This window comes from Palaemon carinicauda, chromosome 6, assembly GCF_036898095.1.
Source record: "Palaemon carinicauda isolate YSFRI2023 chromosome 6, ASM3689809v2, whole genome shotgun sequence".
NCBI classification, from domain to species: Eukaryota; Metazoa; Arthropoda; class Malacostraca; order Decapoda; family Palaemonidae; genus Palaemon; species Palaemon carinicauda.
In genome coordinates this window covers 148,662,044-148,688,580 of record NC_090730.1, presented here as the reverse complement: position 1 = coordinate 148,688,580, position 26,537 = coordinate 148,662,044, and the positions used below count along the sequence as shown (strand labels likewise).

At 40.5% G+C, this 26,537-nt stretch overlaps 1 protein-coding gene across 1 annotated transcript in view; it reads left to right on the top strand.

Moving 5' to 3' along the window:
• Nucleotides 1–3,078: 3,078 nt before the first annotated feature.
• Nucleotides 3,079–26,537, top strand: part of Hen1 (Hen1 methyltransferase) — a 41,653-nt gene continuing 18,194 nt past the window's right edge. The window contains exons 1-2 of the mRNA XM_068375516.1: nt 3,079–3,250; nt 22,752–22,914. Coding sequence (XP_068231617.1) covers nt 22,759–22,914 — 156 coding nt within the window. The 5' untranslated portion in view covers nt 3,079–3,250; nt 22,752–22,758. The remainder of the gene's footprint in view (nt 3,251–22,751; nt 22,915–26,537) is intronic.

Here is a 26,537-nt window from a genome sequence, read left to right as displayed (position 1 = left end):
AAACTTAATTCGCGTGAGACAGGATCAGAAAAGCACGTGCTTGAGAACTTACACACGAGAGAGAGAGAGAGAGAGAGAGAGAGAGAGAGAGAGAGAGAGACTTGCCAGTATGAGTTAAATTATAGGACGGTTTTAACAGCTGTAATTATACATTTTATATTTAAACTATATCTACAATTGAATTTCTTCCAAATTATCGTTACATTTTTTCATAAACATTATATTAGTCTAAGTTTATAGTGTGAGAGAGCAGGGTAAGGAAAGAATTCTTTCAAATGTAAAAAAAAAAAAAAAAGTGATGACAAAATTAAGATGGCGTGGAAAAATAGAGAAAAGATATAATGGCTGATTAAATTTTTATAAAATTGACCAATGACTATATAATCCTACGACTAAATTATTCTGAATGATTGATGAAGATATCCTTTGTACGTTCAAATATATTATTTGGTTACTAAATCATCTGATGGATGAACTTGGTAAATCTGATCAATATATAATTTATTATTTGATAAGAGTTTATTCATATCAGTTAGAATTATTTGTCGGTTTCATTCTGTATTGAACACACCTATTAATAGGGAATGGTTAGACTATTCCCTCTGCTATAAAGCGGTCGAAAACTCCCTTATTCAGCCATTGCTCTTACTTAAAATAACAGATCTACAATATATCAAGAAGCCGGTGACTATAAACACTAGCTCAGACTGGTTGGTGACGAATTGTTTAAGACTAAGTCTGGGACTATGTGTAATTTACGATAACTATGACCTTATTGTAGACAAGTCTGTGAAAAATCTAGAGTCTTATCTGGGACCAGTCACCGATTAGAGGTTTGGCAACAAGCCGGCCAGAAATTTCTGGAGCTCCGAAATTATTCTGGGCAGTTGAGGAATTGCTAAATATTTCACCGACAACGGAAATAGCAACCAACTTTATACCAATTAAAAAAAAAATAAATAAAAAAAAAAACTTTATTTCCAATGGTTTGTGTTTAAAATTGGATACAAGTAACACATACTTAATCATGAAACAAAGAAGTATACTTTTGATTTCATCAGATGTATTAACTATCCAAGTAAAAAAAAAATTACATAAATACAACCTGAATAAAGACGTTGCAGCGCTTTAAATGTGGAAATAAAGTCTCCTTAAATTACTGATCATGATGACATAAAATATAGTTTCAAGATGTGTTAGTTGGAAATATAGCAAAGTGAATTAAATGAATGTATGGAATTTGCACTATAAAGAACGGCGCTGTGACTTGGGAAGCCATAAGTGCTGAGGAGAAAATACTGCAGTTGCACCATGAAGTGGAAAGTTTAAAGAGGTTGGGTTGCAATGCTCATAGTATGATTGCAAGACCCATATCTTTTCATTGACGATATCTCTTTGACTGTAGGCTACTCAACTCATTTAAAATTCAGGCGTAGTTCTTGATAGCAGATTTACTTTTGAGAAATACATTCGGTCTGTTGCATATTGATAGTCTTTTAGGATTTTTGGTGATCATTCTGCCATGAGGAAACGTTTTAATTATCTCATTCTTCTATTCTTTGGATAATGTTCACTTCTCTGGTCCTATTCTCATCTTAATTAGTTGAACAAGACTTACCGTCTTTTAAATTTCTTATTCCTGATCTAGATATTAATCTCTAGAACTGTAATTTTGTTAGTTCTTTGAGTATGTTGCGAAGGATTTTTTTTTCATAATTATTGCAAGTATCCTTTGCATTCAGACTGTACCATCTAGTAAGTAGTACTGAGTACTAGTTAAATTACTTGCTATAAGGGTTTTCCTGGTCCTATCAAACAGGGGAATCCTGTGCCCTACAGGACCTACAAGATCTGTTTGTCGTATACATTCTTAGGTATTTAGAATATTACGCAGCTTAAGATATCTATGGCGTATTACGTGTTAATTACCCAATCCACAGTTAGCTCTAACAGCCTCGCCTTTTCCATCGTAAGGCTCAATACTTAACAGTTTTCTGGAAGTTGTATTCCGGTAGTTAGCGGGCGGGAGATTTTGACAGAATTCTGTTATGTTATGGAAACTTATATTTGATCGCTTAACGTGCTGCTTGTACTTTAATTAAAAAAAAAAACTTTCAATTTGAAATATTTTTTAGATTATTTAATATGGCGATGTTGTAGATTTGACTACTTAGATCAAATGCTATTCAGCGACGCCATTTGCAAAATAAGTGTATGGGGGGGGGGGGGGGGAAATATAAAGATGTTCCTGCAAGGCAACTTCGTGCGACAGTTGGTCTTATAATATGAGAGAGAGAGAGAGAGAGAGAGAGAGAGAGAGAGAGAGAGAGAGAGAGAGAGAGAGAGAGAGAGAGAGAGTTGTCCCTTGACTCTAGTTTTATGGCATCACAACCGCTTGCTTATAACAGTAAAGCGACAGAGAGAGAGAGAGAGAGAGAGAGAGAGAGAGAGAGAGAGAGAGAGAGAGAGAGAGAGAGAGAGAGAGGCGTCTTGTTCATAAAATTAAGATGGCAATATCTTGAAGTAGACAGCATGTAGATCATAAATGATGTAGACAACAGCAGATAAGAAGCGAAGAACTACAAAGGTTACTTTGGTTACGTTTCTTCAGAATCAGGTTTTCTTAAATATTAGATTTGTAAAAAAAAAACACAAACAATTGTAATAAATGCAATGGCTTATAATAAAATTTTCATAATAATTATTCTTATTTCTACACTTTTTTTATATAAATCACCTGAAAATAATGCATATATATTCACCTACTTGAGTAATGTACTAAATGGAACGGTTCCCATTGAGAGGTATAATGTTTGGATTATCGTATTCATGATCAGGGTTGTCAGATTGACCTTTTTCAGGTAAAAACTACAAATTTGTCTTTTTTTAAATTGGTTGGTCGTTAGCAATATCATAAAATAAAAGTTTGGCCTTAAATGTTATATTGTTGACCATTTTTACTGATGGGTTGGCCTTTTAAAGCTTTGTTGATTAGAAGTTGGCCTTTTCTCATTTAGAAAACTTGGCAACCCTGTTCATAATAGTCATATTGTTTACGAGTCCAGAGACGTCTGCTACTGCTTGTCAGGTCGTTACTCGTGAGTGCGTCCACGTCTAAAGAGATATTACCCCACTTTCTTCTCTGTCATCACCGTGTAACAACACACTTGATGAATTGGCATCTGTTAAAGAAAAGCTAGCAGTACTGTATCGAACTACATATTCGTAAAGACGTGTCACAGAAGAATTGGTAAGTATTTTGTGGATATGTGAAGATGGGGTTGACTAAGATCCAATCGTTCATGCTACGATAAGGCTTGTTGAGTGTAATATATTAAAGGAATACTTGTCCTGGTAGCCCATTGTGTTGTGTTAATAATGTAACTGTTTAAGTCTTTATGCTATATTACCGTTTTACCTTTACATTTGCAACGCATCTAGCTGAATCCTAAATGACTGCAGGAAGGGTGTATAGGTTGTCCCATTAACTAGGCTTGGTAAATATCTACTAGTACACCGCCGTTGGAGATCAGACAGACGTGGTATTCTTGATAGTTTAGGAGATAAAATTTTGATTTTAGTCTTCTACATTTTATTAGTAGAAGCTATGGTGTTTCTATTATTACCGGTAGTTTGTGCTGTCGGTAGATATATTGGGGGCTGAGGACTGACAGTAATAGTTGACCACTTAAAGAAAAAAAAGAATCCCCAAAAACAATGTTTTTTGGATATTGAGATACATCGGTTGTCTGCAGATCCGAACATCAAACTTTTTTTGGGGTGTATGTATGATAGCGGCCTCCTGTATGTATGATGTCGGCTGACCAAGAATACGACGGTGTAAGGGGAGTCGCAGGGGGCGGTAGCCCTAGCCCTGTAAGGTATGTAGGTAAGGACATGGCTTGTAGGTTGGGTTAGTGCGGGGAAGTTTAGGTTAGTTGGTGTCCATTTTTATGCACGGAGGAACTGCCCGCTGATATACAAAGGCCCTTGTTTCTGAAAGGGCAGATTGACATTGGGATGGTTCGTTACTGTAGTGTTAGGGTAAAGTTCCCAACTAAATAAGGATGCGGTCACTAGTTAACCCTGTGGTAATCCTGGTATGGTTGAATTATGTATATAATTGTGCAATAAATGGTTTATAGGTGATAAGACTGGTTTGTAATGTTTTTTGTGGTGTTATGAACGTTTTTGATAAGGATTCTTGGCAGAAATCTATAGTCCAGTTATGGTGGGTCGACTACCTTAGGTGTCGTCATAAATTACGATGGAAACGCCTGAAAATGCAGTGTATTTGTCTAATTGTGTTTATGGTAATTCTATACAGTAGCTCTACCACTAATAATTTTGATCTTTTTAACTGTGTTTTTACCCTATTTGTTTTTACCCTATTTGTTAACCTTAACAATTTTGGGGGAATCCAGGGTTTTTGGGAGGGGAATGATTTAAAGAATCAGTTTCAATACACTGTAGGTATTATGGCACATGTAGAGTTAGCAATGAACAGGACCACCAGCTAACCAAACCAAACCACCTAACCCAACCTAGTAACCGTATCCTTATCTAGCGGGAGTGTGAAGAGGAATTTGAGTGAGCTATGAAGTAGAGGGACTTGGTTTTTTTCAAGTGGGTCAAATTTAATTTTGATTTTTAAACCACTTCTAGACCTAGCTCCGCTTAGATGCATATTTCAAATGAAACCTTGGACTTCCCTCATTTTAGTGAAAGTATTTAGATTTTATAACTTGCTGGTGGAGCTATTGTATAGAATTACCTTGTTTGATTATATAAACATTTTTATAAGCTTTCAGTCGGTCATTGTAATAAAGAAAAAAAAATTAACATAATCAGAACCTAGTAACAGTAATGAAACACTGTCCAAACGCTTGAGCTTTTTTTGCTAGGACTTCCGGACACAGAAAAAGGGGGTTTCCATCCCCTTTTCTATGACCTCTGTAGCAGTGTTAATCGTATTGCAAATACTTCCTTGCTTAGTTAAGCTTATGACTTTAATTAATTATTGGTTTTTGCTCTGTCGTTTGCTCCCTTCGCTCACAATTAAACTCTCACTTCTATTATGGTAAGCGCACTGTTTCACTATGTGCGTTAGCCCTGTGAGCTAATTCATTATAAATTTTACAAACTTAAAGGAGGGAATAGGCTACACATTTAACAAAGAGGAGAGTTTAGTTTTGCGTTTAGCACGTGTTCGAACATGGACTGCTTCCATTTCCAATGATCATACTAATTATACCAAACTCATTTCTACCATATCCTTTCTTTATTAAGATGATCATTAAAATAAGAGCAATGATTATATTGCCTATCCCAATACTGTTTTGAAAATAAATATCAGAGGTTTAGATTATAAAATGTTAGGCCCTTTATTCTGTTTGAACAAGTAACTTATGACAGAAGCACCACCTTTCACAGTTTTTTCAGAGCCGGGTGGAAGGAACCTCCTATGATTATGGGGTGTGAAGACAAGAGCAAAGCGGGTGTTTTTATTAAATTCTGTAACTAAGCCAGTAGTATAAATATATGGTATGCAAAATAGTGTTTGCAAAGATATATTGAATTCTGCTAGTTTCAATGTCCTAACTAATGTTGCACCATTTTATGATTGAACCCCTAGCGGTGAGAAGATGGCTGTCAGACTCATGACTTTTGGCCAGGAAATAATAACTGTCAACCTACTTATGTTGATGTTTTGTTGTGTAGTTAACAGGGGAATAAAGATAGAAAGAAGCTAAAAATTGAGTTAGAAAGCAGACTAAATTTATTATATAGCGTTTGTTGGTTACATGAACGCATGATGCCAAATTCAGCAGGGAATACTGATCTGGAGGTGCTCTGAAAAGAAAAAATGCTAGTTCAAGGTTTCATGGTAAAATTAATTCCTCTCAACCCATTAATGAAACTATGGCTTCCTCTACTCCAGAGCTTAACTATGTCGCCCAAATTCCATATAGCTTACCCTAATGTGACAGGACACTGGGTCCTTACCCGACGAGGAAGGGCTTTGCCACTTCTAGACTCTACCCCTAACCTGATTCGAATTGCTGTATTCCTTTCAAACCTGTGAATTATCCATCTATGATTTACTCCACTTAATATAATCAGATCAGAAGATCCGAATGTACCATTAGGATTAATCATGTAATTTACAGTATCTTATTTTCTGTGTTCCGCACTGTAAATTCTTTTTTTCTCACTGTGCCCCCCCCCACCCCCCCACATGTTTTTCAAGGAAGGGCCCCTGTATCTAAAAACTACTGGTTTTCAATAGAAATAGAATTCCAAAATCATTTGAAGGACAAATTTATAGGAAAACCATAGTTTCAACACAAATTGGGGTTGTGACCTATATTATTATGCATTTTATAATGTTCCGCACAAGGAAATGTTCCTGGAAGTACTGTTACAGTCAGCCCCCCTGTCATTGCAAGGGTTAGATAACAGAAAACAGCATGAAGAGGGGAAAAAAAACTTACTATTGGTGCTGTTGGGTTAAGGAACTCTAGCTCCCCTAATAAACTAACCACTGCATACGTGGAGTCCCTTAACTCCACAAATAATTTTTCAAGTAGACCGCTAATTGTACTGTAGGTTTTATTACGGTAATTGTATTTTAGAATACTGTACAAACTTGTTTATACCTTTACATTCTTTCCTTAATGAACTCTTTTAAATCATATAACTCCAAATATACTTCTAAATTTCATTATTCTCTCAACAATCTTAAATCCATAAAAATTTAACTATTCATTTAAGTTTAATTTAATGTTACTGTATACTAATTTAGTTAAGATTACCGTAATTTTTACGTTGATAGGATTTCCCTCTATACTTTCTTATTACATTAAATTGAGATACTACCGCTAGTGAGTTATGAGGTCCTGTTACTGGCCAGACAGTACGACATTGGATCCTTCTCTCTGGTTACAGTTCACTTTCCCTTTGCCTATAGATGCACCGGATAGTCTAGCCTATTCGTTACATATTCTCCTGTGTCTTCATACACCTAATACTGAGATTACCAAACAATACTTCTCCACTCAAGAGGTTAACTACTGCACTGTAATTTTTCAGGGGCTACTTTCTTCTGGGTAAGGGTAGAAGAGACTTTAGCTATGGTAAGCAGCCCCCTAAGGAGGACGACACTCCAAAATCAAACCTTTGTTCTTTAGTTTTCGGTAGTGCCATAGCCTCTGTGCCATGATCTTCTACTGTCTTGGGTTAGTTCTCTTGCTTAAGGGTACACTTGGGGACACTATTCTAATTTCTCTTGTCGAAGATTTTATAGTTTATATAGGAAATATTTATTCTAATTTTGTTACTTAAAATATTTTTTTCTTGTTTCCTTTCCTCACTGGGTTATTTTCCCTGTTGGGGCCCCTGGGCATATAGTATCCTGCTTTTCCAACTAAGGTTGTAGTTTAGCAAGTAATAATAATAATTTATCCCTTCAATTTATCTTCCTTTTTTTCATCATTTATATGGAATTATTTTCAGCTTATTATTTCCCCTTAATATTTGAATCCTTGCATAATAAATTGAGGAAAAACTCTGCTTGGTGTTGGCCGTAAAAGGCTATTGCTTAGCCTCGAGTAAAGTCTTTCAGTTCATATTTCCTCTTCTGCAGAGATGTCTGTTTATATAGAGCTCTGAGTAAGCTTGTCCCCTGTCGAAAGTTAGATTACATGCGTTCCCTTAAAGGAGCACCATACGAACCTCAGAGTCAAGCCAATGACAGAGACTTCACTCTAATGACTGTCTTTTTGCTTGCCTTGACGTCGGCTAAGAGTGTCGGTGAACTACATGGTCTTTCCTATGAAATCGCTTATTCAAGAGGATGGGGCCAGGTTTCTTTCATCTTTGTCCACGAGTTCGTTTTAGAAGACTCAAAATTTGGCGGTTACGGACCCAAGATTTACATCTTTCAGATTTCACGTCTCTGGGAAGTAACCAATGATAGTGATCCCAGAACCCATCTCTACCCGATTCCAGGTTCTCTTCTTTTCGTATCCCTATCCTTAAAGAGGTAACTGATGATGTTGATCAGTTTTTGTCCTGCGAGTTATCTCGAGGGAACACGCACAGCTCGTCACCACATGCAATATCTCTTCCAAAGTACTGGAAGAGTTAAGAATAAGGTGACCAAGAATACAATTTGTTTGGATCAGTGAGGTCATTAATTGCACTGTTAAGCTCTCGTCACCTTCCTCTTTAAGAGGACACTAGTCAAAGACCACAATGTTGGGGTTATCAGTACAACCCTAGCATTTGGAAAGAATCTGTGGCACAGGCCCTTTAAGCGTTTGTTTGGAAACTTCAAATGACCTTCACTGCCTACTACCTGCAAGTTTTGACTCACAGGTTCCTAGATATCTCACTAGGATCTATTGTAGTTGCACTGTAAGTAGTATATCTACCCAAGCCCCTCTCACGTGACCATTAGCTCCATATTGAGGACATAAATTATGTTGCATTAGTCTGGGGTGAACGTAAGAATGACGCTCCTTTTCTTTTCCTTCGGCTTCCCCTCTTTGAGCACAGCATCCGTTACCCTATCAGCGGGATCCAGTTTGTTTGCAGGTAAGCCTCACTTAACGTGTAGCTGTTCTATACCATGTTATAGAAGTCTTGCCCTCTCGGTTCTTGTGAGGGGACGTGTGATGTAACTAGGCAAACCCGGCAATATATGAATGCCGTACATATGGCAAACCCATTACATCCTAAAGTTACAAGAGTAATTCTTCCCATTACCCTTTCTTGCACAGGCCATGGACCCGCTGGTATTGCGATACCACTGGTACAAGAGTTGTAAGGATCTTTCACTCTACTACATTGTACATGAGGATACACATTCCAGGATAAGTTTCCAGCCAGTTGGAACAGGGACTTCCTCCCGCCCTAGGATGAGTATGTAAATGATTGTATTGCAACAAATGGACAAATTTAAAAGGAATTTACCCATACTTGCCTACCATTGGTAACCCTCTAGAAAGTCCCCATTGCAATCAAAGTGGTTTGTCAGTGAGACATATGGGGGTGCCGATGCTTTCCCCGCTACTAACTTGTAACTACCCGTCGGTTGTTTACACTTCGTTATAAATTTTAACAGTGTACTCCAGCTTTCACTGCTATATATACTATGTAAAGGACATGTTTGTATCGTCATCGTCGTCATCTCCTCCCATGCCTATTGACACAAGGGCCTTGGTTAGATTTCGCCAGTCTTCTCTATCTTTAGATTTTAAATCCATACTTCGCCATTCATCATCTACTTCATGCTTCTTAGTCCTCAGTCATATAGATCTGTGTCCTCCAACTCTAATACCTTTTGGAGCCCAGTTGGAATTTAGGTGAACTAATTTCCCTTGGGAAGTATTTAAAGTATGCCCAAACAGTCTCAATCTGCCCCTCGCCATGATGTACAGTAGTCCACATACGGCACTCGAGTAATCTCTTATAGTTTCATTTTTAATATTGTCCTTCCATTTAACTTGCATTCTTCTGAGGGCTTTATCAAATCTACAAAATCTATCGGCCATTGTTTCATTGTCATACCACGACTTGTGTCCATACAGTATTAACGATCTCACAAAACTAATGTTGCCTGATTTTTATATGTAATTTCAGGCAATTTGATTTCCAAATCTTACTCAATCTTGCCATTGTCTGATTGGCCTTTCATTAAACTCAAATTCTAAAGACGCTGGACTATTCTTTACATATTCTAGTCTTTCCTCATACACCTGACAACGAGATACTAAACACTTCTTCACCCAAGGGGTTAATTATTGCACTGCAATTTGTTCAGTGTACTTTCCTCTTGGTAATGGTAGAAGAGACTCTAACTATGGCAAGCAGCTTTTCTAGGAGAAGGAAACTCCAAAGTTACCGGGTAAACATTAACTATTGTTCTCTAGTCTTGGGTAGTGCCATAGCCTCTACCATGGTCTTCCACTGTCTTGGGTTAGAGTTCTCTTACTTGAGGGTACACTCGGGCACACTATTCTATCTTATTTTATTTTTCTTCCACTTGTTTTTTTTTTAAATGCTGTGTTGGGCAGGCTTAAGAGAAGGGCCATGGATGCCTGGTGGTTTTTCAAGAGGTTGTCTTTTCCTTTTTCTGATTCTTTTTCTTCTTGAAACCATCCTTACTGTCCTTCCTTCAGTTGAAGTGGCTATCCTGGAGGTTATTTAGCCTTGCATGGTGTATCGGCTCCTCCATGTTGACCAGTTTTTCCTGATTTTTTTATTATAGTCTATGGGTACAATCAATCACTTTATTTATAATTCTGTACATATTGTTTTTGTTATAATTCTTGTAAATCTAGTTTTTAAGTATGTCTCATTTTTTTATTTCTATTAATTCTTATGCTGTCTGGAGACATTGAGTGAAATCCGGGACCAGTACGTCCTATATTTCGTCAATGTAGTCTTCTGTATTGCAATATTTGTGGTCTTCATACAAATATCCAAGACCTTACAGTTGCGTCCAGACAGTATGATATTCTTTTGTGCTCAGAAACTTTGGTTTCTAATATGAGGCACCCATCTGAGCTCCTTATAATTGGGTTTAAGAAACAGATAATGTTGAAACGTGATGCCATTCCTAGGGCCAGGGGAATGGTGGTGTATATTAGGACCGAGTACCCTGCTTCTCACAAGTCCTGCTATCAATGTGGATGTCATGAGATTCATATAATTAAAGTTTGTGGCAGGCATAACAACTTTTATTTGTGTTCGATCTACTGGAATCCAGACATGGATGATTCTATCTTCGATTGTCTTCTTACCATTATGGCTAAGATACAAGAAGATGATAGAAAGGCTTCTTTTGTCTTTGTTGGTAATTTTAATGCTCACCATAGGGAGTGGTTAAGTTCTATCTCTCCTACCGGTCGCCTTGGCTTAAGAGCTGTAGACTTTGCCTCTGAATCAGGCTGTGAGCAAATCATAAATGAAGCTACTCACAGGTCTGGTAATTGCTTGGACCTCGTATACACTGACACCCTGGTGTTATAACTAGTAAGGTTGATTCTCCAGTTGGTACATCTGATCATGCCTTGATTTCATTAGTAGTGAAGACTGAGCAGCCTGTCCCTGATATATCATACTCTTGTAAAATTTATATGAAATCCCAAGCAGACTGGAATGGGATTTTGCATGATCTTTTGTGCTTGAATTGGTCACAATTATATAGTAGTGTAGATCCTGTTGTCCCTTTGAATGAGAATCTAGTCAACATAATTGATAGGTGTATCCCTTCTCGTGTGCTAAGGTACCGAGTGAAGGACAAACCGTGGTTCAATGATGATTGTATACGTGCTTATTTGGAGAAGCAGAAGGCCTATCATCTTTGGAAGGGTAACAGATCAGATTTGACCTGGAACAACTATACTCGGCTTCGAGCTTTTGCTCAGAGTTTAGGCCTCAACTAAAAAGGAGTACAATTTAACCATAAGAAACCCTTTCTGGTACAACTCTAACATAAATAGTGGTCTACCCTTAAATCTGCACTCTTTGGTGTAGATGCAACAGTTCCTCCTTTACTTAAACCAGATGGCTCAGTCACTCACTGTCCAAAGGAAAAGGCAACCCTTTTGGCTGATTTTTTTGACAGTAAACAGAGTAATGAAAAACTTAACTTCCTCATTCCTGTTTTCCTGAGGCTAAACTAACTATTTTAGCTTTTCGATCTCGTGAGATTAAAGCTCTGTTCATGGACCTTGATGCTTATGGAGGTGTAAACCCAAATGGTATTTTTCCTTTGTTTTTTATAAAGACTGCAGGTTTCTTAGCTCCAAAGTTGTTATTTTGTGCAAGTTTGCAAGAAGAGGAGCTTTTAGTACTTGTTGGAGAATTGGTAATGTTACTCCTCAATGTAAATGTGTTTGTGGTAGCTCAAGTCCCACTGATTACTGCCCAATTTCCATAACTCCCATATTATCTAGAAGTTTCTGAACGTCTTCTGGCAAAACGATTTAATAGGTTTGCTTAAGGTAATCATCTACTCCCTAGTTTGCAATTTGATTTTCGTAAAGGCCTTGGAGCATGTGATGCCCTTCTTACAATCTCCAAAAGTTTAACGTCTTCTGGCATAACGTTTTAATAGGTTTGCTGAAGGTAATCATCTACTCCCTAGTTTGCAATTTGGTTTTTGTAAAGGCCTTGGAGCATGTGATGCCCTTCTTACAATCTCCAATGCTGTACAGAAATCCCTTGATTGTGGTCAGGAAGTTTGTATGATTGGCCTTGGTTTTAGTGCTGCCTTTGACCGTATTAATCATAAGGCCCTTGTTTTCAAACTCAAACAGTTGGGAGTGGGTGGGTCGTTTCTTAGCATTATTATTGATTTTTTTTAAGTAGTAGATCTTAAAGAGGAGTTGTTGATGGGCACCATAGTGAGTATAGGTATGTGATATCCGGTGTTCCACAGGGTAGTGTTCTTGGCTCATTACTTTTCATACTATATACACATGACATGTGGTTTGGCCTAGAAAAGGGATTTTGACGTAGGAAAAATCTATTTCTGGGCTCGAACCTGTGCCGCCCAGTGAATAAGCTCCATTTAAGCACTTATTCTTAGGTAATTTACTGCTAAATATACCAGAGAAAAAATGTAAAGGAGTGCTAGGTTAACTAGCTCGCTCACCTAATGGTGTCGGTATAAAATTGGGCGTATAATCCAGAGGTCCCGCACTATTTAGATTAATCCACGACAGAGAACCCCAATAGAGGAGAGCCGTTCAACCTCACTCGGTACTACTACAATGCATCCGCTCAGAACCCAACTCCGTTTAGCACAACTTGTGCAGTAACCCGCATTTTTCTTGTGCTCTCGATTTTTGGATATTTTCTAGTGAATTATGGCTTCTTCGTCGGTTTCCCAGGAGACACCGTCTAAGTTAAGTACCAAGCTGGGTTTTACTGTGTTTTGAGCAATCTAGATCGTTTAATATTTATATTATAGGAGTTATTCTCTTCGTTCATACCGATCTTGCTTGATTTCACTACAGTTGGTACTCCTGTTTTTGAGAGCTTTTAATTTTCACTTGCGGTGTTACTATGTGTATTATTTTTATTATCAAATATTATTTGTTATTGTGAATATTCATTATTTAGCGTTTAGAATCCTCGTGGTTCAATTTTTGGGCCGATATCATTTACGTATCGCTATGGCTGCCGACCGTGCTAAGGCGGCAATGTTATTTTAGCCATCAGGTGTGTCTTTTGTGATTTAATTATTTATGTTGCATGCCTTGCCCAAAAATTTTCTATGTGTTTATTCATATATTTAACGCTATTATTATTATTATAATGAATATTTGTGCCATTACTCCGTTTGATCTGTCTGTTGGGGATCGTCAGTTGGTAGCCCTGCTGCCTCGTATCACGTGATCCTCCCCCACGCTCCCCCTCTAGCTAGGTGGGAGGCTAGGCTTCTCCCCCCCTCCACTAAGGGACCGTTGCCTTCCCTCCTTTTAGAGGGGGTAGTTAAGTGTTTATGGACTTTGTCCTCCGGGTGGCCCGGCGGTTTAGTCTCTGTCTAGTTTGGTTGGCCACCGGTCAACAGAGTTGGATCCCGGTGCACCCTATTTTATATTCACTTTTCATTCTGGCTTATGTTATACGAAACCCTCCGGGTTCGATTGGCAGTTCTTAGTTACAGTTCCTCCCCCCTATTATTTTATAACATTTCCTATGATGATTATATATGACAGATCACTACCCCGGAGTCTCTAAAAAGGAATTGGTATTGAATATACCTTTATTTCCCGGCCCGGGGTCTACCCCACCCCGGGAAATCAGACACTATGTGTCTTAATTCCTTGTTATTGCATCCTTTTTTATGCTCCCGGCTTGACCGGAATGGATGGCTATACTTTAGTTTCAAGTTAGACTTATGTTTAGGCCCGGGACCCCCGGTCCCGCCCCTATGTAAGAATATTACAGTTAAGCTCTAACCTTGCGTTAGACCTATGTTAGGCCCGGGTCCTCCGGACCCGCCCCTAAAAAAAAAAAAAAAAAAAAAAAAAAAAAAAAAAAAAAAAAAAAAAAAAAAAAAAATTAAAATAAAAAAATTTTTTTTATTTATTTTTTACAGTCTAATCTTGTGTTAGACCTATGTTAGGCCCGGGTCCTCCGGACCCGCCCCTACTTAACAGAATAGTACAGTTAAGCTCTTTTCTTGTGTTAGACCTATGTTAGGCCATTTAAAGAATAGTACAGTTAAGCTCTAATCTTGTGTTAGACCTATGTTAGGCCCGGGTCCTCCAGACCCGCCCCTAATTAAGAGAATTACAGTTTCTCATATACTATTCTTTTTACAGATGGTGCATTGTCTGACGCCGGCCTGTTGTTGCATATGCAGAGGATGCTACACTCTGCATAAATTCCATCCCCTGAATGTAGATCTGGGGTTGGTGAATCCCTCAATAGAGATTTAGCTAAAATTAATGCATGATGCAAATTATGTGGTATGAAGTTAAATCCTAACAAAACTCAAAGTATGATTGTAAGTAGGTCAAGGACGGTGGCTCCTCAACATCTGGATCTCGGTATTGATAATGTTTTTAAATTTGTATGGCACTTTGAAATTTTAGGTGTGATTCTCGACAGCAAATTTACTTTTGAGAAACACATTAGGTGTGTCTTCTTCAATTGCACAAAAAATTGTCTTTTTGAGAAAGTCTTTTAAGATTTTCAGTGATCAATCTATTCTGAAGTGTTTTAATTCTTTCATTCCACCTTGTTTTGAGTATTATTCTCCTGTCTGGTGTTCAGCTGCTGATTCTCATCTTAATTAGTTGAACAAACTTACGGTCTATTAAATTTCTTACTCCTGATCTAGATATTAATCTTTGGCACAGTCGTTCAATTAGTTCATTATGCATGTTGCATAAGATTTTTCATAACTTTGACCATCCTTTACATTCAGATCTCCCTGGACAATTCTATCCTGTTCGTAATACTAGGCAGGCAGTTAATTCTAATAGCCAGGCCTTCTCCATCATGAGGCTCAATACTACACAGTATTCTATAAGTTTTATTCCAGCTGTTACCAAGTTGTGGAATGATCTTCCTAGTCGGGTAGTTGAATCGGTAGAACTTCAAAAGTTCAAAGTTGGAGCAAATATTTTTATGTTGACCAGGCTGACAAGAGTCTTTTTATAGTTTATATGACATATCTGTTTTTGACGTTAATAGTTTATATAGGACATTCTGTTTTGACGCTGTTACTGTTTTTAGAATATATTATTAATCTATTCTCATCATTTATTTATTTCCTTATTTCCTTTCCTCACTGGGCTATTTTTCCCTGTTGGAGCCCTTGGGCTTATAGCATCTTGCTTTTCCAACTAGTGTTGTAGCTTGGCTAGTAATAATAATAATAATAATAATTAGAGATCATAGTGCCTAATGATATTTCATCTTAGTGTATATTCAGTGCTCATAATTTTTTTCTTCTACGTACAGTATTTATCTGTAGCCCCACCTCATGTGATACAGTATTTCATACATTCTGGTAAGCAAGGTTTGCAAGTCCTGTGGTGTTCTGCTAATAAGTACAGCATCATCAGCATATGCTAGGTCAACTAATTTCCTGTTACCAATCCAATACAATCCTTCTCCCAACCCCAACCGTTCGGGTTTGTATTGCTATGAAAAACAGAAATACTTCAAAGTTTGTCATTTTATTGCTTGTAATGAAACCGGGTGACTTAAATTGTGTACAGTATTGTATAAGTTAATTTTACAAACTTGACGTTATCTCTCTTATTCATGTGCCAGACAATTAGTAAAGTAAATAATGTATATTTTGTTAGTAGTTACAGACTCCTAGTTTACAATTTATTTTACACGAACATATTACATATTTGTGCACGACATTATACATACGCATTGTTTTTTCTGGAGGATTGCTTTAAAAGTGGTGTATTCTTTGTTCTAAGTGAATACAGAGCTGTTTGCTCTATATGAGTATGTATAGTCACTGATTCCCCTATGTTTCTATCCATACATCAAACACTTCCTATGGTATGGTTGAACATATGGCCAGGTTGTAGGTTATTGCTCGAGGGATAAGGACACCTTCGTACTAGAGTTGTAAAAGTTCTTCTCTTATCTCTTACTTTTTCTCCTAACAACTGTATTAGTTCCCTTTCTTCCATGTATGCCATTTTACTTTTTTCAATATTAATCTTACCCGGTGATCATGTAGCTGCAACTCTGTTGCCCGACAGAAAAAACATACGGTCGGGATACGCTAGCGATCGCTATACAGGTGGGGGTGTACAACAACAGCGCCATCTGTCGAGTAGGTACTCGGGTACTTCTTGTCAACAAGAACCAATTTTCTCTGTCGTGCCACCGGCAAGACCTACTTGATACGCTGTTGTTTCTGGAGTTGATTTTCACGCTATTTGGTGATGTATTCTCTCTAGTTATTAGCTTTCGCTGTACAGGAGTTATCATCAATACCTTATCAAGCTTTATTGATTAGATTTTGGATTATTTGTTGACGACTTGGATAGATTTTGGATTTCCCCCTTTGACTGATTCAAGATGTCTGACCCTACTCAAGTCCCCAAGTACAGGCAGTGTAGCGCTAGGGACTGTTCTAGGCGTCTTCCGAAGGCCTCTATCGATCCTCACACCGTTTGTTCCAATTGTAGGGGTAAAGCCTGTCAATTGGAAGATCGATGTGAGGAATGCGCTGGGCTTTCGGAATTCGATTTTCAAGAATTCCTTAAGAATGCACGTAGGCTAGAGAAGGATAGGATCAGGAGGAGTTCTTCTCGCTCTTTTGATTTTTCCTCTCCCCATGCCCCTCAACCTATTCCTTCCCCTGTAGTGGTTACACCCGACCCTTCTACTAGCTCGCAGCAACCCTCGATGGCGGACATGTTGCGTGCCATTCAGGCTCTTGGTGACCGAGTTGAGTCATTAGCGAATGACCGCAATCAGCTCTTAGCCGACGTCAAAGAGTTGAAGGAGAAAAGTGCAGTGGGAAGTGTAGTGAGTGCAAGTGCTGTGAAAAGTGTGTGTTACGCATGAGGGTGCATCTGTTCGTGCCAGTCGTCCTCCCAGTCCGGGACCTCTTGCAAGCTCCCAAGCCCAGGGGAGAAGCAATGTCGAAGGACCAAAGGGTTCGACAGGCCTTGATCAGCGTACAGATGTACCCTCAGTGGTTGCGGACGTATCTTGCAGAGATCGTCCCACCCACAACCAGACGAGTGAGCCCATTCATTCCTCGTCTGCGGAAGTAGTTTCTCGTCAGAAACGCTGGACCAAGGTCTCACGACTTCTCAAGCGCAAGGTCCCTTCCGAGCGAGTCCAACGGCCCAGGTGTAGCCACTGGGTCAGTTCGGACTCGCCGCAGTCTTCCGAAGACTGCACACCTCCCAAGAGAGGTAGAGTTGTTCCGCAGCAGGCATTAACTCCGTCTGTTGCTGCACCATCCGCTGTAGACCCTAAGTGGTCTTTGCTGCAGTCTATGCAGACTCTACTAGCTTCCTTCATGCAGGAGTATCGTGCTGAGAAGGTTGAAGCTGCTCCCGTTAACCCACAACCTGCCATGGTTGTGCGCTCAGCTGACACTGCGGCTGCCTGCTCCCACACTCCGGCTGTGAGAGCTCCACCACCGATGCGCAGTCGACCCTGCCAGACGCATGTTGACGTTAGCCGACATGCGGCACCCTCCGTTGACATGCGTGAGCTACCGCATCAGCAGTGGGAAGGTGCTGTCAAGCTGCCGTGTTTTGACGCAATGCGGCAGTCTCCGCAACCCACGGCAGTCCCCACCACGCACCTCCACTCCGCTTTTGTTGTTGCCAGCTCTCAGACTGACCAGCAGCGGCATGATGTTGGATCCAGTGCAGCTACGCATGCACCCGTGCTGCCGGATTCAGCCGTTCAGCTTTCTTCTACTCCTTTGCCGCTTCCTCCTCAGCTTTCGGATGAAGGAATATCTGATGACGACGAAGCTGCTCATTTGGACGATCAACACTCCGACATAGACGAACCCAAGACTACGCCTCCCTCCTTAGACTTTAGGAAAGTCCTTGCTCTGTTTAGGGAGTTGTATCCGGACCAGTTTGTGTCTGCAGCCCCACGCTCGCCTCCCTCTGAGTTCGCTTTAGGCATGCAGTCAGCAGCTCCTGCCTTTACGAAGCTCGTACTCGCGCGCTCTTCCAAGAGAGCTTTAAGGGTACTGGGAGAGTGGTTGCAGGCCAAGAAGCAACTTGGGAAGACGTCCTTCATCTTTCCCCCCACCAAGCTTGCTTCCAAATCTAGCGTCTGGTATGCCACGGGAGAAGATCTCGGCTTGGGAGTTCCTGCCTCTGCCCAGGGCGACTTCTCAAGTCTGGTAGACTCTCCCCGCAGACTGGCTATGAGACGCTCCAAGATTTGCTGGACCTTTTCGGACATGGACCATCTTTTGAAGGGAGTTTTTCGTGCTTTTGAGATCTTCAACTTCCTGGACTGGTGTTTGGGAGCGTTAAGCAGAAAGACCTCCCCTTCGGATAAGGACTCTGCCATGCTCATCATGTCATGCATGGACAAAGCCATTCGGGATGGGTCTGGCGAGCTTGCGGCTTCTTTCGTGTCTGGAGTTCTTAAGAAGCGAGATCACCTTTGCTCCTTCTTGTCGGCGGGGATCACACCATGTCAGAAGTCAGAGTTGATGTTTGCTCCGCTTTCCAAGTGTCTCTTTCCTGAAGAGCTGATCAAGGGGATTGCCGCCTCGTTGATCCAGAAGGATACCCATGACCTGGTGGCGTCATCCGCACGTAAAGTCACAGCTTTACCTTCCGTGCCTAGACCTAGGATGGACACACCAGCGTCTAGGTTCATTCCGCCCTTTCGTGGCAGAACCTCCAGCAGAGGAGGTACCCGTGCCGATAGTCAACGTGGCAAAAAGAAGAAGGGTTCCAAGTCCTCAAAAGGCAGAGTCTGACTGCCAACCTCTCCAGACAGCAGTGGGAGCCAGGCTCAAGAACTACTGGCAGGCCTGGGAGAACAGGGGTGCAGACGCTCAGTCTGTGAAGTTGCTCGGAGAGGGGTACAGGATTCCATTCTTGCGCAAGCCCCCTCTAGCAACTACTCCCATCGACCTCTCTCCCAGGTACAGAGAGGAGGACAAGAGGCTAGCTTTACAGCAAGAGGTGTCTCTCTTGCTACAAAAGGGAGCGGTAGTCATAGTCCGGGACCATCAATCCCCGGGCTTCTATAACCGTCTCTTCTTAGTAGCGAAGAAGACAGGAGGGTGGAGACCGGTGCTGGACGTCAGTGCTCTCAATGTCTTTGTCACCAAGCAGACGTTCACCATGGAGACGACGAAGTCGGTGCTAGCATCGGTCAGAAAGGAAGACTGGATGGTCTCGTTAGACCTAAAGGACGCGTACTTTCACGTCCCCGTCCATCCAGACTCCCAACCTTTCCTAAGGTTCGTCTTTGGGAAGGTCGTTTACCAGTTCCAAGCCCTGTGCTTTGGCCTAAGCTCAGCACCTCTAGTGTTTACCAAACTGATGAGGAATATTGCCAAATTCCTACATTTGGCAGACATCAGAGCCTCCCTCTATTTGGACGACTGGCTTTTAAGAGCTCCGTCAAGTCGTCGCTGTCTGGAGAATCTCAAATGGACTATGGATCTGACCAAGGAATTGGGTCTCCTGGTCAATATAGAAAAGTCCCAACTCGTCCCATCCCAAACTATAGTCTATCTAGGTATGGAGATTCAGAGTCGAGCTTTTCGGGCTTTTCCGTCGGCCCCCAGAATCAGTCGAGCCCAAGAATGCATCCAGAGCATGCTGAAAAGGAACCGATGTTCAGTCAGACAGTGGATGAGTCTAATAGGGACGCTTTCATCGCTGGACCAGTTCATCGCGTTAGGGAGACTCCACCTCCGACCCCTTCAGTATCACCTAGCTGCTCACTGGAGAAAGGACATGACGCTAGAAGCGGTTTCAGTTCCTATATCCGAAGAGATGAAGTCTGCACTGACTTGGTGGAAGAACAGCATTCTTCTCAAGGAAGGTCTACCACTGGCTGTTCAGACCCCCGACCACCTTCTCTTCTCGGACGCATCGGACACGGGCTGGGGTGCGACACTGGACGGTCGGGAATGCTCGGGCACGTGGAATCCGGATCAAAGAGCACTTCACATCAACTGCAAGGAGCTACTGGCAGTTCATCTGGCCTTGAAGCTTCAAGTCCCTCCTTCTAGGCAAGATAGTGGAGGTGAACTCCGACAACACTACAGCCTTGGCGTACATCTCCAAGCAAGGAGGGACTCATTCGAGGAAGTTGTTCGAGATCGCAAGGGACCTCCTCACCTGGTCAAGAGATCGAGAGATATCGCTTGTAACGAGGTTCATTCAAGGCGACATGAACGTCATGGCGGACCGCCTCAGCCGGAAGGGTCAGATCATCCCTACAGAATGGACCCTTCACAAGAATGTTTGCAACAGACTATGGGCCCTGTGGGGTCAGCCCACCATAGATCTGTTCGCTACCTCGATGACCAAGAGGCTCCCAATTTATTGCTCACCGATTCCGGACCCAGCAGCAGTTCACGTAGATGCCTTTCTTCTGGATTGGTCCCATCTAGACCTTTATGCGTTCCCCCCGTTCAAGATTGTCAACAAGGTACTGCAGAAGTTCGCCTCTCACGAAGGGACAAGGTTGACGTTGGTTGCTCCCCTCTGGCCCGCGAGAGAATGGTTCACCGAGGTACTGCAATGGCTAGTAGACGTTCCCAGGACTCTTCCTCTAAGAGTGGACCTTCTACGTCAGCCGCACGTAAAGAAGGTACACCCAAGCCTCCACGCTCTTCGTCTGACTGCCTTCAGACTATCGAAAGACTCTCAAGAGCTAGAGGCTTTTCGAAGGAGGCAGCCAGAGCGATTGCCAGAGCAAGGAGGACATCCACTCTCAAGGTCTACCAGTCAAAATGGGAAGTCTTCCGAAGCTGGTGCAAGGCGAATTCAGTATCCTCAACCAGTACCTCTGTAACGCAGATAGCTGACTTCCTTTTACACCTAAGGAATGTAAGATCCCTATCAGCTCCTACGATCAAAGGTTACAGAAGCATGTTGGCAGCAGTCTTCCGCCACAGAGGCTTAGATCTTTCCACCAACAAAGATCTACAGGACCTCCTTAAGTCTTTTGAGACCTCAAAGGAGCGTCGGTTAGCCACACCTGGTTGGAACTTAGACGTGGTTTTAAGGTTCCTGATGTCAGCAAGGTTCGAACCGCTTCAATCAGCCTCTTTTAAAGATCTCACTTTGAAGACTTTTCCTCGTTTGCTTAGCAACAGCTAAAAGAGTGAGTGAGATACACGCCTTCAGCAGGAACATAGGATTTACATCTGAAACGGCTACATGTTCCTTACAGCTTGGTTTTTTGGCTAAAAACGAGCTCCCTTCTCGTCCTTGGCCCAAATCGTTCGAGATTCCAAGTCTGTCCAGCTTGGTTGGAAACGAACAAGAGAGAGTACTTTGCCCAGTAAGAGCTCTTAAGTACTATTTAAGACGTACAAAGCCATTACGAGGACAATCAGAAGCTTTATGGTGTTCTATTAAGAAACCTGCTTTGCCGATGTCGAAGAACGCAGTCTCTTATTACATCAGACTTTTGATTAGAGAAGCCCATTCTCATCTGAATGAGGAAGACCATGCTTTGCTGAAGGTAAGGACACATGAAGTTAGAGCTGTCGCTACTTCAGTGGCCTTCAAACAGAATAGATCTCTGCAGAGTGTAATGGATGCAACCTATTGGAGAAGCAAGTCAGTGTTCGCATCATTTTACCTTAAAGATGTCCAGTCTCTTTACGAGAACTGCTACACCCTGGGACCATTCGTAGCAGCGAGTGCAGTAGTAGGTGAGGGCTCACCCACTACATTCCCATAATCCCATAACCTTTTTTAATCTTTCTCTTGAAATGCTTTTAATTGTTGTTTTTGGGTTGTACGGAAGGCTAAGAAGCCTTTCGCATCCTGGTTGATTTGGCGGGTGGTCAAATTCTTTCTAGAGAAGCGCCGAGATTAGAGGTTGTGATGAGGTCCTTTAGTATGGGTTGCAGCCCTTCATACTTCAGCACCTAGGAGTCGCTCAGCATCCTAAGAGGATCGCTAGGCTCAGTAAGGAAGACGTACTTAAAAGGCAGAGTAATTGTTCAAGTCGACTTCCTTACCAGGTACTTATTTATTTTGTTTGTTATTTTGAATAACTGCTAAAATGAAATACGGGATACTTAGCTTCTATTGTTAACATGTATGCTGGTCTCCACCCACCCCCCTGGGTGTGAATCGGCTACATGATCACCGGGTAAGATTAATATTGAAAAATGTTATTTTCCTTAGTAAAATAAATTTTTGAATATACTTTCCCGGTGATCATGAATTAAAGGACCCTCCCTTCCTCCCCATAGAGACCCAGTGGACCGAGGAGAAAATTGGTTCTTGTTGACAAGAAGTACCTGAGTACCTACTCGACAGATGGCGCTGTTGTTGTACACCCCCACCTGTATAGCGATCGCTGGCGTATCCCGACCGTAGGTTTTTTCTGTCGGGCAACAGAGTTGCAGCTACATGATCACCGGGTAAGTATATTCAAAAATTTATTTTACTAAGGAAAATAACATATTTTACACATTTACTTATTCTGCATTTGCTAATATGGCGAATACTAGTTCTTCTAATATAATTACAAGTATTGTATTCTTTTTACAGGAAAACCATGGAAACCAAAGAAAAATTGAAATTTGTGGATGAAAATATTGGTGTATTGGAGATATCGGAAAGTTCCATTGTGTTCACACCTCCACTGTATAGACAACGTTATCAGAAGGTCAAGGAAAAAATTGAAAGTTACAGCCAAGGGACTTATTCAAAGGTGAGGCTACCATATACTGTACAATATTTTAAAAATAATACACGTTGACCAGCATAGCTTTCATCCGATTTAGTTGTTATATAGAATATTTAATAGATTTATCTCCTATGATCCTTAATTTTATAAGGGCTCAAATTTTGTAATTATACAATAATTATTTTTACCTTTTATAATTATCTTTTTTTATAATTCATTGAATAACACTCATTCCTTTATTTGGGGAGGAAGGGTGTCAGATTGGCATGCCATTAGTTTAGCCATAATTACTCCATAACTGTCATCGCTAGTAACTTGAAACACTTCAATTTTAGTTTCTGTTCATTATTATTATTTATTAGTTATTTATTATCATTATTACTTGGTAAGCTACAACCCTAGTTGGAAAAGCAGAATGCTATAATCCTGGGGGCTGCAATAGGGAAAAAAGTCCAGTAAAGAAAGGAAATAAGGAAACTACAAGAGAAGTAATTGACAATTAATATAGAATATTTTTAGAACGGTAACATGAAAATAAGTGTGCCAGAGTGTTCTCTCAAGCAAGAGAACTCTGCCCCAAGACAATGAAAGACCATGGTACAGAGGCTATGACACTACCAAAGGCTAGAGAATAATGATTTGATTTTGGAGTGTCCTTCTCCTAGAGGAGCTGCTTACCATAGCTAAAGAGTCTCTTCTACCCCTACCAAGAGGAAGTGGCCACTGAGCAGTGACAGTGTAGCAGTTAACCCTTGGAGTGAAGAAGAATGGTTTGGTAATGTCAGTATTGTCAGATGTATGAGGACAGAGGAGAACATGTGAAGAATAGGCCAGACTATTTTGTGTATGTGTAGGCAAACGGAAAATGAGCCGTAACCAAAGAGAAGGATCCAATGTAGTACTGTATGGCTAGTCAAAATCCAATTGTCAATGAGTTACGCAAGGACAGTCGTTTACTTTTCTTGGGCCTTATCACCAAGGTAGGGGATATGTACGAATTAAGCCTTTCAAAACTAATAACTGAGTGGCTTGATTGTTCTATGAAGTGTTATACTATATATACATATATCAGTGCAAGGTAAATGATTGGGAAGAGAGTGGCCAGGACTGACCAAAGCCTTTGGAAACTAATGATCAGAGGGGATTACGGTATTGGTAGATTGATGGGAAGGGTGTAAGGGGAATTGTATTAGCCGTAAATTTGATACCCATCATAAGTGTTGATGCTTGATGGCACTTATATTAGTAGGAAGTAGAAACCTTCCTATTGAGGTTGCCCCCTTCCTCCAATTTTACTTGCTGAAAAGCCTCTCCTTGATCTAGCATCTTTAAATGTGGGTTTGAGTGCTTTTCCAACTGCAAATTTCTTTTATTCCTAATCTTCTTATTAATTTTTTCTTCAATTTTTATTACTATCATTATGGTAAGTGTTGAAGATTTATTCCTACATGAATACAAGCCCACATCCTTTAATAGGATTATGATTTTAGCCTAGCTGGAACTCTGCTGTTAAAATTTATATCAAGGTGTCTGTAGTTACTGGTGGGTGATGAGTAAACTTTGCCCCCTTGCCAGTTCACTGATAAGCAACTTAGATTTCATCTGCAGACCAATTGAGACATACTCTGTGCGCTAAACAAAGCTTGGCTGTTGTTTCTAACCTTTCAATTTTGTTTTTCTGGTTGACTGATTGTACTGTAGTTGGAGAATCCACACAGTAGCATGCTGAACAGCTCTGGTACACATGGCTGCAATTGTGGCAGGTTTATGAGCTAGCAGAATGTGAATCTCGATTCTTTGTTCCTGTTTTCTAGTGGGCATGACTTTGTAGTCATCCTCCTGTGGAGCAGGTTTTGATGACAAAGTGCAGGTTTTGGCTGCCTTTGCAGTAGGCAGAGAATTTATTGCAATATCCAAGGTCCTGATTCTGGGTCTCCTTGTACACAAACAAAAGTATTCAGAGATGGGGTCTTGGTTCTTGAGTCATTAAATGGCAACTTCTGTCTGGAGTCCATCTTAAAATTATATTTTCAAAGCTCCTTATGTTTAGAACGTAGCCCATTTTAAAAATGCCTAGACCAAGAAGCCCTTTTCAACAGAGGCTATCCTTATCTTGATTATCTCCCCTCTTTGAAAAGCTGATCCCTGATCCTGTCTTCATCCCTAAAAACCACAAATATGAGTAAAATGCCTCTCAAATAGCATTCTTTGCCATTAGATCATTTCAAGACGTCCAGAGTTTTATGGGTTTGTCTGGACTTTGGGTTTTTATTAAGCACTACCTAAAACAAATCCAAGCAGTACAACATGCATGCGTAGTAATTGTGCATTCAGGGCCTCGTCACCAGGCCCTTTAGGTAGACAGTATTCTTCAGTCACCCTTGTGAGGTAGGAGTTGGACATGTTAGTTTCTCTTCTTACTCTCTGGAACATGCACAGGAGTTGTAGGTAGGGCTTGGTGGCAGATAGTGATCCTGGAATGAGCACTAGTGGACATATTAGTATTCTGGCACTATGCCATTGGAGGCCACATAGCACTTTAACCACAAAAAAGGAGTTTTGACAAAGGAAAAGCCCTATTTACGGGAGGTTCTATTTGGTCTCCAAAACCCTCCCTCTCTAACCTCAAACTAGAGTGGTGTTGTTAAATACCTTTGATCATGAATGGTGGTTGGGTGTTTGTTGTGATGTAGGTACGATGGCAAGGAGTGGAGCAATGGTTCTTTTTTGGGTTGCTGTGTATGATATAACTCAAAGCAGATGACCTTCAGCTACTGAGGTGCTATGGCAAGTTCAAATGAGCCTGAACTAGAGAGTTCTCATCTATATACATGGAGTCTGTGCCTCGCACGTTAATACCTTGGCCCTAGAGCAGGGGAAACAATATTTCTTTGCTATTTAAGTCTTGTTGGATTCCCTGTTCTAGCCTTCAACAAGAATTTTCTGAGACCACACAGTACTTCCCCAAAAATAAGATTTAACTTTTTCAAAACTCCTTTATTATATTAAAGAACCCCAAGTTTAAGAATTGGATTAACATTGCCATATCGTAAATTCTGGTGAGGAATTTGTGGTTTTAAGTCTGTGAAAGAAACAAAAAAAAACTCGCTCTTTGTGTGTACTGTACTTGACATTTCCGTATGTAAAGTCTATTATTACTGACTAGTAATTTGATACCTTTCGACAGCTATTTATCGGGGAATTGTTATGTAATAACATAGCCACTTCAATGAATATAAAGTTTTTTAACACAATCTCAGTGCTTTATTAAATGATAGAAAAATATATAAAACAAATTCCTGTAAAATTTTCTATACTTTAATCACTAGACAATGAATGGAAAAAATATTTCGGTTGTTTAGAGTGAAATACTATAGGAAATAAAGCTTACTTTTGAAAATTTATGTAATCAGTAGTAAAACAAATAAACATGGAAATGTAGGTTATTACAGTAATTAAGCATGTACAGTATATCTGGTGACAAATCTCTCGTGTAGCCTGAGTAGCGGATCCGCGGCCTCATAGCAAAGCGGTTATACTTTACATAAATGTATTGAAAGAAGTCTTGTATCATGGTTTTTTGTTAACTGAGCTTCAGTTAAGCCTTTTTATAATTTTCTATTATCAATTTAAGGTACAGTTTAACA